This window comes from Epinephelus lanceolatus, chromosome 2 (assembly GCF_041903045.1).
Source record: "Epinephelus lanceolatus isolate andai-2023 chromosome 2, ASM4190304v1, whole genome shotgun sequence".
In the NCBI taxonomy this organism is placed as follows: domain Eukaryota; kingdom Metazoa; phylum Chordata; class Actinopteri; order Perciformes; family Serranidae; genus Epinephelus; species Epinephelus lanceolatus.
This window is the reverse complement of record NC_135735.1, coordinates 18,962,441-18,978,944: the sequence shown is the minus strand read 5'-3', so window position 1 is coordinate 18,978,944 and position 16,504 is coordinate 18,962,441. Positions and strand designations below refer to the sequence as shown.

At 41.5% G+C, this 16,504-nt stretch overlaps 1 protein-coding gene across 1 annotated transcript in view; it reads left to right on the top strand.

Annotated features, from left to right (window-relative positions):
• ly75 (lymphocyte antigen 75) overlaps positions 1–16,504 on the top strand; it is a 35,180-nt gene that overhangs the window by 8,712 nt on the left and 9,964 nt on the right. Inside the window, exons 6-23 of the mRNA XM_033628981.2 lie at positions 632–772; positions 1,997–2,200; positions 2,303–2,463; positions 2,653–2,760; positions 4,052–4,140; positions 4,256–4,425; positions 5,363–5,562; positions 6,924–7,066; positions 9,340–9,418; positions 9,673–9,744; positions 11,425–11,548; positions 11,841–11,876; positions 12,092–12,261; positions 14,035–14,102; positions 14,230–14,306; positions 14,542–14,678; positions 15,365–15,473; positions 15,680–15,840. Of these exons, the coding sequence (XP_033484872.2) occupies positions 632–772; positions 1,997–2,200; positions 2,303–2,463; positions 2,653–2,760; positions 4,052–4,140; positions 4,256–4,425; positions 5,363–5,562; positions 6,924–7,066; positions 9,340–9,418; positions 9,673–9,744; positions 11,425–11,548; positions 11,841–11,876; positions 12,092–12,261; positions 14,035–14,102; positions 14,230–14,306; positions 14,542–14,678; positions 15,365–15,473; positions 15,680–15,840 (2,249 nt within the window). The remainder of the gene's footprint in view (positions 1–631; positions 773–1,996; positions 2,201–2,302; positions 2,464–2,652; positions 2,761–4,051; positions 4,141–4,255; positions 4,426–5,362; positions 5,563–6,923; positions 7,067–9,339; positions 9,419–9,672; positions 9,745–11,424; positions 11,549–11,840; positions 11,877–12,091; positions 12,262–14,034; positions 14,103–14,229; positions 14,307–14,541; positions 14,679–15,364; positions 15,474–15,679; positions 15,841–16,504) is intronic.

The window sequence follows — 16,504 nt, the reverse complement described above, 5'->3', positions numbered from 1 at the left end:
AAAATATTAAAACAGTTAGTGGTTAAACCCAACATTTCCTCATTTATGACTGGAAACACCTGCTGTTCCTATTACACCAAAACCCTGCATCCTGTTGTGATCTGCTGTTGTCACCACCCTTCTATAAACTGAGACGTGGTGTCATTCAGAGAAACAATGAGGCCAGTGTTGTAAAGAAGCTCATTGTGCCTGGTTTTTGGGCACAGTGTGGCATTGGGATTGTTACTGTTGCTGAATAACTCATTAATAGTACTGAATGGAAGGCTTTATAAAGCCTTGTGGCTATTGTAATATGTTTGCTGTTTATTTCTTTCGTCTCAAAGGGAAGATGTTGTTCGACTTAACACTGTAGTGGGAACGTCAAGGATACTGCAGCCATCTGGCCTTCTGCTGATATGAGCTCTTTGTGGTTGCTGTAATTTACGACAGGTCAATGTTGCTACTAGCAGCATTGTGTTGAACCGTTATTGCAACATCACACATTTCTTTTATATTACCTCTCTGTGTGACACACAGTTGATTAACCGAACCTAGAAAGATACCCAGAGGTAAATGCCACTCCTCTGCTCTGCTGTTACAATCAGGGTGTAGTTTTATTTTTATGTATTGTGCGTGGGAATGTGTTTGACAGGAATGCCATCCACCTCGCTGATTTTTGAGTCAGACTGTGGAGTACTTAACTCCAAACAGAACTACGAATCTGAGTCGTGCAACAAACGGCTGCCATACGTCTGCAAGAAGAGCATCAACACCTCTCAACCAGCTACAACAGGTAGGTGCACTGCTGCCCTCACTGTCCGCACTTTTATTTTCCTTCTGAATCATACTTAAACGAGACCATGAGTGTACAGCAGTGATACTGAACATACAGTCCATGGGCCAAATCTGGCCTGCGATCAGGTGTCCCAGCGACCTCTTTCTAATCCACAATGAAAATAAACTGATTCACACTGGGGTTCTTTTTTGTACTTTGAATTTAGAATAGTGCCAGTCAGAGTGCATAAAAGTGTCAGGGGAGGATCTAAGGTCCTGGCTAAGCCCTGAATGCCCTCAAATCCTTGAAACGCCCCTACTTACACTTGACCTGTGTAGGGCTGCTGCTTTATCTGACAAATTTAATTGTTTGTTTATTAACTGGCCCTTGGCCTCCTGTCATTATGCAAAAGTGGCCCCTGGGTAAAGCAAGTTGAGTATCCTTGGTCTACAGTCATGCCAGCGGCTCTGTCAGGCTGTACTGGAGGCTGGAGCCTATCCCAGCTGACATTGGGCGAGAGGTGAGGTACATCCTGGACAGGTGGCCTGACTATCACAGGGCTGACACATAGAGGCAGACAACCATTCATGCTCACTTTAACATGAACGGGCAATTTAGAGTCACCAGTTAACCTGCATGTCTGTGGACTGTGGGAGGAAGCCGGAGTACCTGGAGAAAACCTATGCTGAAATGGGGAGTACGTGCAAACTCCACACAGAAGGGCTGCCCCAGCCTGGGTTTGAACCAGGAACCCTCTTGCTGTGAGACAGTGCTAACCACAGCACCATTGTGCCGCCATTAAAACTTGACGATATAACTAAATAAAAAGTCAGGTTGTCACCGAAGATATTCCAATCCATCCTGAGCTGGACAAGAATTTCCGTATGAAATTTCATGGCAATCCATCCTGTAGTTGTGAAGATATTTCAGTCTGGACCAAAGTGGTTGACTGACTGAATGACACAACAGCATTGCCATCCACAGAGGCAATGCTTACATGACTAAAAGCCGGCTTTGGATCTAGGAGCTTTGCTTGAAGCATGTAGTATCACACAGTTCACCCAACATGACCAAATCTTTCACCCTCCTTCCACATGAAAGCTATTGCATTTTTGTCTGTTTTGGAAGTGAGATCCCTCCTGTGTCTCTCCCTTTGTCCCTGCTCTACATATCAGAAAACCTTTAAGTCAGATTAGTGATTTCCCCCTAACAGCCTCGATCTGTTCTGCTCCCTCTCTACAGAGCCTTTTGTATATAAAGAAACACAGTGTGGAGACGGTTGGGTCCCCTGGAATGGTTGGTGTTACAAGTTAGTCAAGGACAAATCTGGAAACTTTACAGATGCCCAGATACACTGTAACAGCACAGAGGGAGCAGGGGAAGGCTATCTGGCCAGCCTCCACTCTGTTGACGCTAAAGAGATGATCAGCACCAACTTCCATGCAGGTAAATTAAAACAAGAATTCAAAATGTTCTTTCACCAGACTGTTACCTTGATTTTAAACATAACCATAAACTGATGTTCATATGTGTGTTATGGTCCATTAGATGGCCAGTTGTTGGATGTGTGGATCGGTCTGATCGGTACCGGCGTGAACCCCACTGTCTTCAAGTGGATTGACGAGGCGCCTGTCACCTTCACCTACTGGGACCAAAACCAACCAGTCCAGCCCATTTTGGATACCAGCTGTGTCTTCTACTCTGGAGAGGTGTGTGCATGTGTATGTGTGTGTGTGGGAGTTAGTGATATGGGTGTGAGCACATGCATTTTTTGTAACCCCACCCATTCCATCCATTCTTTTTGCATGGAGTGGCTCGCTTTTTGTTTTCTTATGATCTGCTGTTTCAGCTTGTTAATATGAGGCCTGCAAAATCAAATCTGTGTCCATGTCCTACAGTCTCATGGTTGGAAGATTGGGAACTGCACACAGAGGCTACCCTTTATGTGTCAGAAGAAAGGAAAGGTCAACGAATCAGCGACACAGCCCGGATGTCGCTTTGAAGATGTGAGTATTGTCTAATAGAGCTCGTAAGTCACGCCCCTTGTGGTAGACCCCCATCGGACCTCTAGGCTCGGAAAATATGAATGGGAGTCAATGGAGAGAAAATTATTATTTTCTGGTCCCAGTCATTAATTGCCTTGGATTACACAAATGTTTTGTGTGGGTCTAAATAATATGTTTTCATGTTAAGAGTTTGACAGTTTATTGTATGATTCTTCAGTTAAAGGCTGTGGAAACAACGTAATGAGAAAGACTACATGTAGCTTATGTGACGTCAGTTAGCTAGTGGAGTCATAATACTCACCGAAACCTTGTAACGCTGCTCTCGTCTACTGGCGTGGACAGCACCGACCATCTCCCCACTGGCATAGCTGAAACTTTCCACATGTCCAGACTTGTAGTGGTTTTCGCCACGCTTAAGGCTTTTGTCCTCTCCTTGGAAGAAGGCGGTGAAGTGTACCAGAGACACAGCCATGTTTCAAGTGCGAGTGGTGACGTATATCATACGTGTTGAGAGCAGTGAAGAGCTGTAGTCCACAAAACCTAACAGTATCGAACTTCTTCCTGCTAAATGGTAGCCTTCTTTGCATCTATATTAAAAATTCACAAACATATGTGAAATTCATGGCACAATTCAAACGGAACCAGAAAATAATTTTCATCTAGCCATTGAAATACATTATGAGAAATTGATTTTTAAGCTCCCATGTACCGAAATGGAAACACACAACTTACGAGCTCTATTGACCTGGTTTTTCCAGCAGAAGCTTGTAGTGTTTTGCATTACTTTTTCTATTTTGTTTGCAATTGACATGTAATTTAGGTCAAGACTCCAAGACCTTTCCACAGATGAGTTTTTGTTCAATGCGATCCTTTTCTTTAATCACATTCGCAAGTGATATCTGTCCTTTTACACATGAATATCTTGTTCTTGAGCTGCATGCATATGTCAGCAATGATCATGATATCATGAAAAAGAAAGGAGTAGCCTGCATGTGCTTATTTAAAGGAGTACTTGCTGTCAAGGTCAGATGACATTTGCTCTAGTTATGAGTCATAAATGGGCTAAAGGTAGATCTGTAGCTATATTAGCCGTTACTGCCAAAATGAAAGAGATGTGTGGGTACGAAAAGGAAACTATCACAGTTGACTGTGATGGTGAAAACACATGAATCTGACTGCTCTCAATCACAGAGGACTGGAGGAGTATGAGAAGCAGGAATATGTATGAAAGTGACAGATGTTTGCTTGTAAACTGAATGTAGCTTAAGTATCACTGCTGTCAATCCCCCAGGGCTGGAGGAGGCATGGCAACTCGTGTTATCAAGTGAACACCAAACAAGTATCCTTCAAAGATCGCTGCAACATCACTATTAGAAACAGGTAGGAGTTTGTTCAGCTGGTGACCCTACTGCTTGATCAAAAATACACACAGGCACTCATCAGTTGCTGCCCACGAGTACTTTCTTGTATCATCATAGTTGACTGTTCTTCCCAGGTTTGAGCAGGCCTTTATCAGCCGTCTACTTGGAGAGCAGATCGGCAAGGACACTCAGTACTTTTGGATCGGGCTGCAGGACATTAAGAACACAGCGGAGTACCAGTGGATGAGCGAGGATGGGTCCGCGGGTGTGGTTACTTACACCAACTGGGGTTGGTTTGAACCAGGTTAGTAAAACCACGTCTGCTCCACTCAGTATTTAATGCAGTTCAAGTTCAAACATAGGTGTTAAAGAGGACCTGTTATGCTCCTTTTCAGGTTCATACTTGTATTCAGAGTCTCTACTTGAACATTTAACACACTTTAATGGTCAAAACACAATTTATTTTCCTCATACTGTCTTTGCTAGAACACCTGTATTCACCCTCTGTCTCAAAGTCAGCGTTTACCCCCCAGAAAGCACACTCTGCTCTCATTGATCAGTGTTTCCAGGTCTTCTGTATCTCAGTATCTCTGCGCCATCATTGTAAACAGGGAATGACATTAACGGGGAATAGCGGGACTTATTATCTTCAAAAACCAAAAGTAAAAGCTTCAAAACACGCCTGGACACATTCCAGGAGGAATATGATCTTAAATCGGGACGAAATTCACAACATCAGCAACCAAGCTTGCATGTTTCCCTGACATTAGCATGTAGCTACATGTAGTTGGACCTATGGTTGAGACCCACTGGGCTGCGTAATGTAAACACTTGCAGTAGCGTGCCTAGAGCAGATGACCATATATAGATATCTCACACTTTATGACATCATACTGTAACCAGAGTAGGCAAAACAAGTATTAAGAGCAGTCTGAAGCATGAGGTTTTCACTCACAGTGATTAATGCACACATGTGTCTCATATTTGAAACTTTGGCCACACTGAATACTAACACCCTTCCCTCTAACGCTATGTTAGACACAACATACAGTAAAGCATAATTGGTCCCCTTTAAAGGTTCTGAATACTGGAACAGCAGGCCCACATTTTTCTTTTTAAAGAGCCAAAAATAATATATGTTGAAACACATGTAATTTACATTGAGGAAATAATCTTATGTACCATATTACTTCACACAGTAGCTTTAACTTCCTTTTGTTTCATCTACGTGTCTATTTCAGCCAGGGTTGGAGGCTGTGTAGCGATTTCCAGTGCAAAACCCTTGGGCAAGTGGGAGGTGAAGAACTGTACCATTTTTAAGGCTGGCACCATTTGTAGAAAAGACCTCGGCCCACCCCCGCCCCCTGAACCAGAGCCAAACCCCAACGCAACCTGTCCTGATGGATGGGTGTCCAGACCAGACATCAAAAACTGCTACAAGGTGTGTGTGTGTGTGTGTGTGTGTGTGTGTGTGAGAGACTGTCTTTGAACATTGGTGGTCAGCTGATGGCTGTCGTAGGAGTTAATGAGAACTGTGTCATTTTTACACATCAGAGTCTGTTTATGGGTCTTGGGAAGTATTACTGCTACTGCATAGTGTGACAAAAAGTTGTATAAAGCCTTCTGGTATATTGCCTCAAGTTTATATAATTTGAGTCAGCGTTGAGGCAGAAGACTACAAGTTTGAAGGGGGAAAAGTTAGATATTGGAGTTCAAGAAGGGAGCTTACCAGACTTCTGCAGCCTGCTCCTAATCTCTGCTGCAGGCCAGGGCTCAAGGCTACATTAGCCGCTACCAGAAACAGTTTAGAAATGAGATGACACACTTTAGAGTCATTTCTCGTATCCGGGTCGTGTGGGTTTTGCCACTGCCCTGCCCCTTTTGGAGACTCACTCCAATGTGTGAAGTGAATGTGAGTACAGATTATGACCTATTGTTTTGCTCGGTAGTCACTGAAGTAAATATTGGGTCAATTTTTTACAAGCCTTGAATCTCCTGAACATTCTGACCCTAAAATGTATTTTTTTCAGACAAATCAGGAGAAAATTAACTTTGTTCAAGACTTGTCTTTGTCCCAGCAACACACTCTCACAAGATCTGGCAACAACTGATATGATCCTGCACTCGGTTGATATCAGTTATCAAGATAGCAGATTAAAACAAGCAGAAAAATGAGGAGCAAACATTAAATTTCTTTTGTGTGTAGTGTTTTTCTCGTTTTGAATGTGCTTCCGTTCATCCACACGATGTTCATAGCACTTCAAAATGTGTGTAAGAGGATGCGGGGAAAGAGGACCATGCTCACCTCAGACACAGGAAGTGTATATCATTTCATACCAGTGGTGCAGCTTGTAATGCATCATGTTTTGCAGTAGAGCATCTTTGCTGCTACTAGCATAACACCCAACTCTCTGACTGAACTGTTGGAGGTTGAGTTGCCTTGTGGGTAATGTAGACAGCAGGTTTTGATAACGAGGAAGAAGAATGCACGGAATAAAGAAAATTATATTTCTAGTTCTAACGTGTCAATTTTGAAAAATCTATAACATTATCATTCCAACACCTAATTGTTGGGAACAAATGAAGACTTGTGTAGTTTATTAAAAAGCATTGTATAAAATATATTATAAGTATCTACTACTGAAGCTGCTTCTGCATTAGATGGATCAAAGCGATGATCTGTTTTGGCTTTCTAATTGTACAGATTGTCACTGACATGATCTACAATCTACAATCCAGCCTGTTACTTGCTTGCACTGTCTTAGTAGCTGTTGTAAATTGGGGTTTTTTTTCCCTTGTCAGGTGTTTCATGAGGAAAGGCTGAGCAGGAAGCGCTCCTGGGAGGAAGCTGAGAGGTTCTGTCAGGCTCTGGGAGCTCACCTGGCCAGCTTCACAAGCAACAGAGAGATGAGGGCCCTGCACAGCATCGTAAGAGACAGCATCAGGTATACACACATGCACACAAGTCCTGTTTGTTTTCCTTTTTTAAAGTGTTGTTGGCATTTATGTATTTCTCGTGGTTTATTTTAAGCATTCTGACATGAACACATCAAAATTAATTGTTGCAATACACACTTGATGTACTAAATAACCTTAGTATTGGAGTCAGGCTTTGAAGAGAGCATAGATAAGTTTCACTTTCAGCTCTACGAAAATGCATGTGTTTGGAAAGTACCGAGCATGCGACTGGATAAATGAGACTTGGATTGTGTGTGACTTTTTAAGTGGATGTTGGATATAGAGTACAGGCCAAAAGTTTGGACACACCTTCTCATTCAATGCATTTTCTTTATTTTCATGACTATTTACATTGTAGATTCTCACTGAAGGCATCAAAACTATGAATGAACACATGTGGAGTTATGTACTTAACAAAAAAAGGTGAAATAACTGAAAACATGTTTTATATTCTAGTTTCTTCAAAATAGCCACTCTTTGCTCTGATTACTGCTTTGCACACTCTTGGCATTCTCTCGATGAGCTTCAAGAGGTAGTCACCTGAAATGGTTTTCCAACAGTCTTGAAGGAGTTCCCAGAGGTGTTTAGCACTTGTTGGCCCCTTTGCCTTCACTCTGCGGTCCAGCTCACCCCAAACCGTCTCGATTGTGTTCAGGTCCGGTGACTGTGGAGGCCAGGTCATCTGCCGCAGCACTCCATCACTCTCCTTCTTGGTCAAATAGCCCTTACACAGCCTGGAGGTGTGTTTGGGGTCATTGTCCTGTTGAAAAATAAATGATCGTCCAACTAAACGCAAACCGGATGGGATGGCATGTCGCTGCAGGATGCTGTGGTAGCCATGCTGGTTCAGTGTGCCTTCAATTTGGAATAAATCCCCAACAGTGTCACCAGCAAAACACCCCCACACCATCACACCTCCTCCTCCATGCTTCACAGTGGGAACCAGGCATGTGGAATCCATCCGTTCACCTTTTCTGCGTCTCACAAAGACACGGCGGTTGGAACCAAAGATGTCAAATTTGGACTCATCAGACCAAAGCACAGATTTCCACTGGTCTAATGTCCATTCCTTTTGTTTCTTTGTCCAAACAAATCTCTTCTGCTTGTTGCCTCTCCTTAGCCGTGGTTTCCTAGCAGCTATTTGACCATGAAGGCCTGATTGGTGCAGTCTCCTCTTAACAGTTGTTCTAGAGATGGGTCTGCTGCTAGAACTCTGTGTGGCATTCATCTGGTCTCTGATCTGAGCTGCTGTTAACTTGCGATTTCTGAGGCTGGTGACTCGGATGAACTTATCCTCAGAAGCAGAGGTGACTCTTGGTCTTCCTTTCCTGGGTCGGTCCTCATGTGTGCCAGTTTCGTTGTAGCGCTTGATGGTTTTTGCGACTCCACTTGGGGACACATTTAAAGTTTTTGCAATTTTCCGGACTGACTGACCTTCATTTCTTAAAGTAATGATGGCCACTGGTTTTTCTTTAGTTAGCTGATTGGTTCTTGCCATAATATGAATTTTAACAGTTGTCCAATAGGGCTGTCGGCTGTGTATTAACCTGACTTCTGCACAACACAACTGATGGTCCCAACCCCATTGATAAAGCAAGAAATTCCACTAATTAACCCTGATAAGGCACACCTGTGAAGTGGAAACCATTTCAGGTGACTACCTCTTGAAGCTCATCCAGAGAATGCCAAGAGTGTGCAAAGCAGTAATCAGAGCAAAGGGTGGCTATTTTGAAGAAACTAGAATACAAAACATGTTTTCAGTTATTTCACCTTTTTTTGTTAAGTACATAACTCCACATGTGTTCATTCATAGTTTTGATGCCTTCAGTGAGAATCTACAATGTAAATAGTCATGAAAATAAAGAAAACGCATTGAATGAGAAGGTGTGTCCAAAATTTTGGCCTGTACTGTATTTTTTGCTGTTGTAAAAGACGTCCCCCAATCAATTAATAAATCAATATGTTCGCCATTTTCCGTGGAGGCATCCGAGAACAAGTTTTCCTCACAAATTGAGGGTAACACGGTATGACTAATTGATTTACAAAGTTTTCCTTTGAAATAATCACACGTCATCTCCTTACTTACAGTTCACACTTGTTCAGTGAGTCAATTTTAAACTATTGTAGCTAAGAATAAAATGCCAACGTCCCTTTTAAAATTTCTCATCACTTAAAATGAGTTTTTTACATCTTTTTCTTTGAAAGAAAATTGATTCAGTGTCGTGAGTGATGGTGGTTTGCTCTGGTGTTCTTGTTGCAGTGACAATCGGTACTTCTGGGTCGGCCTGAACAGGAGAAACCCAGCCGATCGCTCCTGGCAGTGGAGTGACAGTCAGCCTGTGAGTATAAATATCAGCTCTAAGGCATTGTGAGAAGTCATACGGTATATATTTTTAAAATTTAATTTTTGGTATGAGATTTTTCAGATTTTTCTGAGAAATATTCTTTCATCAACATGCTGTACTGATAATAGTGATACATTTCATTTCAAGACAGTGACTCCTTAAAATTCACTTTTATTCATCTCGAACACAACATATGTTTTGCATTATTTCTGAGTATAAACTCTGTTTATTCAATGTCTTAACAACAGGTATCTATGGAAGTTTTACACTTAGATTTCCATGAGGACGATGCCTACAGTCGGGACTGCACTGCATTCAAGGTGGGCTGGGTAGATTAATTCTACCAAATAGAGTTCAAAGCCACAGGTGGTAACTTGAAGAAAGATAACTTGGTCATATTTGGTAAAACTGTCGCTACATCCACACTGTAGTGCATGAGACCGATGATCTGTGAAAAAAAATCATGTTCCTCCTCGTAGTGCTTAAAGCATTTGCTAGAATCCACCGTGGTTGAATGGAAAAACAGTCAGTTAGAGCCGGGGACTCCCTAACACAGCTTTCAATTACTGCGGTCAAACTGTCAAACTAGGCAGTGCTGATCAAATATGAATCAAGATTCAGTTACTGTTTTGCCTATTTCTCGCGTCAAATGCTTTCAGAAACATATTTTAGTGTACTGTTTAGCTGTAACATGAGAAAGTTTGTGACCTGGTTGCCATGTTGGAAACAGTCAAGCCAAAATAAAGCACCACCAACCAGCCGGAGCAAACGTTCTTTTTTTTGTTTTTTTTTTTGTTTGTTTTTTTTTTTTAATTTCCAAGTGTCATACACCGAAGGTGCCCAGCCCTCATGGGCTTACAAGACACTTAAATCGACATGAAGGAGCCGAACAACATAACCAAAAGGAAAGCACAGGAAATGATGCTTTCATATATGCATCCACCCACCTACACACACACACACATATATATACACACATACATACATATATATACCCATGGACATTTCTCACCTACATACATATTGATGTTAGGTGGTAATAGTGTTTCACACACATCTCATTTTACAGACACACTAAAATATGTTTCTGAAAACATGTGAAGGTGAGAAATAGGAAATGCAATACCAAAATCTTGAGTCATATTTGACTAGCACTGCCTAGTTTGACAGTTTGAACACAGTTCACAAGTAGCAGTTGACAGCTGAGTTAGAGACTCCTCAGCTCTGACTGGTTGTTTTTCAACAGTTGTGGCGGATTCTAGCAAATGCTATCAGAAGTATTACGAGGAGGAGTAACTTTTTTTTTTTTCCTGTCTCTTGTATTACTGTGTGGATATAGTGACAGTTTTATAATGGTTACCAACCATAGCTTTAAGGGACAAATAAACATTTATTTTGCCTTTATTCTCCATCTCTATACCCAGTTATTTCTTTGTTATAGTCTCATATCTTTCTTTTATCTTGTTTTTAAACATGTTTTTAGTTTTAGTTTCAGTGAGATCTGGTTATCTATACTGTGCAGCTTGATTTGTGAATCAAGGCCATTTGTTCATCTGTTTGTGGGAGTCACATGGAGCGCTACAGCTGAAATCTGCCCCGACTGACTCAGTGCTTTCATTCTGTCTTGAAACAAAAATCCCCAGAAAGACAGCCGGCAACAACAGCTGTTCCTCTTTGTTTTTTCACATCACGAGGACACTTTCACTTGCCATACAGCAAATCTGACAAGAAGATAATTTCTTTGTTTATTATGTTTCTCTCTTGCTGTTGCCTCCATTGAAGAAGTACTGTAGTATCTTGCCACTCAGACTCTGAACTTTGCTCTCATTTAGGTTGACCCAGTTAATGATTGTGTTATCAGAAAGAGAGACGTTCTTGTCTTAAACTGTTGCTGAACTGCAGGGAGCAACGAGATCTGCCATGTCACAGATATGAAACTGCTTTTCTTGTGTACTTCCTTAATGATAATGTTTATGTAAACAATCTGTGTCCTCGTTAAGACGACCAGAAGCACCTTGAAACACCTGTTTGTGTTTCTGCTGCACGACTTACCTCCCACGCCTTTCTATGCCACACCGTTTCACTGTGACGCCAGGCTAGAGTGGGTCTGCCAAATACCCCGCGGTAAGACTACACATATGCTGTGTATACTGTGTGTATTTTGCACAAAGCAAACATTGTGTTTTGTAGGTGAAGAGCTAACATGTCTCATCAAGACTGCTTACTGGTAGTTAAAGGGATTTCTAATGTCCCTAGAATTTTTTGGTCCAGACAGTGGTTGATGTATTTGGCTAGTTTTACATAACACAACTAAAGAAATACATTTTTGTGGGCTTATAAATACATGTACTTGAAAGCAACATGAGCTGTGTGTTTTTGATTGCTTCTAACTTATTCTTTGTTAATCCCTTTACAGGAAAGGAACCCAAGAACCCAGAGTGGTACAATCCTGGTAATATAGTCTTCCAGATTCTGTGCTGAGTCATAATTATATTTTGAATCTGTAAATTGGATCTATTAGTGGCCAAAATTTCTTCAATTCAGCTTTTTCTTTTCTCTCACAATCTTCTAATAGAGTCATTTCACATCTGTTGTTGGGTGCAATATGTCTCTTGTCGCTGTCCAAAATGTGTCAGGATTTTAGACCGTGTTCGTTGTGCTTTTCAGGTGGACACCATGAGACGTCTATCTTCATTGATGGAGCAGAGTTTTGGTTTGTCACGGAGCCAAAGCTGACTTTTGAGGAGGCAAAGCTCTTTTGCAGTATGAATGACAGCAGACTGGCTGCACCACTCACCATAACTGCTGCCGGACAGATCCACCAGCAACTCAAAGATGTAAGTGCCTAGAGGCTATAAGTGACATAAAACCAAACCCCCAAGGAACAGCGCCACCAATGGTCAAATAGTAGAATTACAACTTCCAGGTCAGTAATGTGATGCCATGGGGCCCAAAAAGACTTTTTCCCATAGACTTACATTGTGAAAGTGACACTTTTTTTTTAGCATCAAAACCCCCCCACGAAATGATTCATTTGCTCTGACAACATTTCGAAAGTCTAGAGGCGTCACACAATTAGGTCATTTTATCTGCATTTATGGTGGCGCAGGGCTAAACCAGAAGTTATCTGCTCTGCTGGTGGAAGTCTCTAGTGCACCTGTTCTCTGGGCCCATTGATGTAGATGATCTGGGCTATTTTTTACCCAGGAAGTCACACTTTTTTGCACATGGTAGAAGTTTGCCTAAAGCCCTTTCTGGCAGGAATCAATTCATTTTAACCCCAATCATTTTTTCCTGACCTTAAGAAATCCCTTTCTATCAGAAAACCCTTTAGAGCAACTTTTTGATTTCATAGGCCACTGAGCAGCTTTTATTGGGATTAACTGGGCTCCGCCTCTGACAGTGTATCCAGTTCTTTTTATACGTCCGTGCATCAAACCAGGAACCCCCAATTGTATGGTGAACCCCGTTTGGTGAGCCCCGCCCCCCTAGTTACCATTGCTACACCTTTTTAGCTCAGTACAGCACAAGTTGGTGGTAACAGTGGCAGGTATACCACTCAAAATTCATAGCAGTTGTTCTGAAACAATGGGTCATTAATTTCAAAAAGAGGTAGACAAAAACAGGTTTCTCATTTCCAGACAACGACCAGATTTTGTCCATTGAAGTAATGACTGTCTCCAGATGGCTGTATTATTTCTAGCTAATTATTTTTGGAACAAGAACCATGTAAAAGGTTTTTAAATATGCTCTTGATGGATACATACATGATATTGTGCTAAAATGCTAATGCAGGCTGCTAATGTAAGAGTAGATAAACCCATTGTTTATTCGTTACCTTACAGTTTGCTCGTTTTTTTTGGTTTTGTAAAGACCAAAAACAAAGACACCACCTTCCACCCTTCACTCCCTGTGGATACTGAGTATAACTAGCTCTTGCTACAGTCCCATGCACACCGTTTCATCCCACAGCTTATCTAGAAATCTGAAGCTTGACGGATCAGCTATTATGTCTTGTTACAGTTGTGGGGCAAGATTGGACAGTCGCTGTTTTGGGGTGGGTCTTAGTGAACGGTCAAGTAATTGGTTTCTGTCTTTGAGAGAGAGTAGCTCATGTTCACAGATATTGGTTAAACTTTCCAAAGCCTTTGAAATAACATATTGTAATTCTTACTTTAAGTGGTGTTCCCCTTTGAGAGCGAAAAGGAAGAAAACTTAAATAAATTGGAATTTCCTGTCCTTTTCTGTTTCTGCTGCTTGCCATGGTTAGCCCCTCGTTTTTTTTTTCTCCCCATGGGCATCCAAAGTTGATTTGTAGAGCCTAATGACCGGGGAAATTCTTTCCATTGTCGTCTGGTCATGGGAAGCTGACAGTATTTCATGAGAATACATCTGTAGGCAATCGGAATAAAGTAGTGCAAAGTTTTGCCTCCAAGCTTACCACTAAAAAACAGTTATTCCACTATTTAATTCCATAGTCCAATAAGTATTGTGTGTCTTTCCTTGTCTGATTGATGTGTCAAATTCTCTCTACTTTATAAACTGTGGTTGTAAAAATAATTAAATTGTTATTTGGTCATGAAGCACTAAATCTTGAATGTTCTGAACAGATATCGAGTTCTCCCAAGCAAAACTGGTGGGTGGATTTGAGCGAGCCTGGCCGGGTATTTCCCCTGACGTAAGCCAGTACAGTCACACACATACAGTGCTCATGTTGTACAAACACAATCGATTCATGATGCTCGTACCTGTTTATATGTGGTGAAATGTGATGTTGAGGCTGACTGAAATAATGCATGTTCTAGGTACACCCAGATGTTCTTCTATCATTCGGTTTTCCTGGGCAGATGCACCTCCGTCAGTCCTGAAAACTTCTTTCCAGGTGTGTAGACATGATTGTGTTTCGATACAGCTGAGTATGATTAAGGATATTATTTAATCTACCGTATTGTTTGGACAGAAACTCAGTCAAACTTTAATTAGTTAAAGAAACTCATCCCTGTAAACAAGAGGGTGACAGGTTTGGCTGATCTGGCATTTTTTACAGTTTGAAATAACAGGGATGCTTACAGTCTTTTTACTAATACACACATCTACTGTCACATGCTTCCTTGCAGAGTATGAGCGCAGTTGCCAGCAGCGATTGCCCTTTGTGTGTGAGAAACACAACGTCACGTCGGTGGAGAGGAACCCTCTGGAGCCTCAACCTGAAGGACTGCCCTGTGGAAATGGATCTCTGTCCTTCAGAAATAAGGTCTGACCCTCCAACACATTTAACTCTGCATCTACATTTTGGACACTTAAAAACAGATTAACTTTTGTTCTCATGGTCTTATATTGTCAACCCTATAATCATGTAAAACAGAATTACAGCTAAGACCAGAGTATGATAATATCTTTATACATCAAAGGAAAATCCGCCTGGAAAGTCTTTAAATAGTCTATTTCCAGATCTCTGTGACAAGCAAAAACAAGCCAAAATGGTCTTGCAGAGCAGTGGTTCCCAACTGGTCAAGCCCCGGGGTCCAGATTTATCCTTAGTCTTTAGTTCACGGTCCAGACAGTTTAATACATTTAGCATCATACTTGTATTTGGACATATCGCTAACCTAGTCTGCTGTCTCTGTCGAGTAGCTGTCCGTTAATCACTCACTCCACAGCAAGAAACAGCACTTCAAAATAAAAGCTCCGGAAATTCAATACACGTAAAAATAAAGTGTGTTTTTTACAAACTTGACACGTTCACAAGTCACTTACGGTCCATTCAGAATGGAACTGTGACCCACTTTTGGACCACGACCCACCAGTTGGGAACCACTGGTGAAAGGTATTTAAAACAGATTTATACACATTCACATACAGCGTATAGTACAAAGACATAAAGGTGGTTTCTGTCTCATAGATTTCCAAGTGATTATTTTACTTGTGTATTTTTTTTAGTGCTACACACTGATGACAAGCTTGAAGCCTGTGTCCTTCAAGTATGCTGGTGACGAATGCCAGTCGGTGAGGGGAACCCTGGTCACTATATCCGATCAGGTGGAGCAAGGTGAGGACTGCTGTTGTTCTGCTTCAATGTTTAATGAATCAGAGGAGCACAGTTAACATGCCTGTAAGGACTCAGATGATGTTAAATAGCTTGTTTTCTTATGTTTGATAAAGTTTGTATGTGAGCCGGTTGAATAAGAAATAATAGTCAAAATGCATTATCTTGTATTAAACACAAGGAATTGTTGGACTATATTTGTGTTTTAGACTTCGTCACCACCCTTTTGCCGGGCATGAGAAACATGGAGAGGATATGGATTGGTCTGAAAATCAAACGTGACGACCCTCAGTGGGCGGACCAGACCCCGGTTAACTACCTCAATTTCAACCCCCTGCTTCTGGGCATGCACAGGGCCATAAAAGTCAACGTAAGTTCACCCTATCTTTCACTTCTGTATTGAATGGGGGACTCTGTAGAGGTTAGAAGCTCAAGGCTATGTTAGTTGCAACTGGCATAACCCACCAAAGTCTCTGCCTGAACTGTTGGCTGTCATGTTGCATTGAAGGTAATGAGGCACCAGGTTTTCATGAGGAAGAAGAACAGTTCTGCTGCACCAATTTTGATCTTTTTTTATGCCTCTGTGTTGGTGACAGACGTGGCCAGAGGCATTATGTTTTTCGGGTTGTCCATCTCATTCTCATGAACACAATATATATCAAGAAGGGGATTTCTTCAAACTCGGCACAAACATCTGTGACCTTACAAAACACGTTTCTGGCTGTAACTCAAGAATTCATACGCCAATTATTACCAAATTTCACACACATGTCTAACAGGATAAAATGATGAAGTGATGACATTTATTATCCAAAAGGTCAACTTTCCTGTGACGTTATAATGTGCTGCAAAAACACTTTTCTGCCCCTTATTTAATGCCACAACTCAGGAACAGCAGGGGAGACATTTGGTCAGATACTAAATTGGTGACACTAATCTTGGGCACTCACCTTAAAACTGTGCTGATTGTACAGATCATCTGTGCCGCCTGGTTCTAGATGTGTGTGAAGCATCCAAGTTTGAGAATCTGCAGC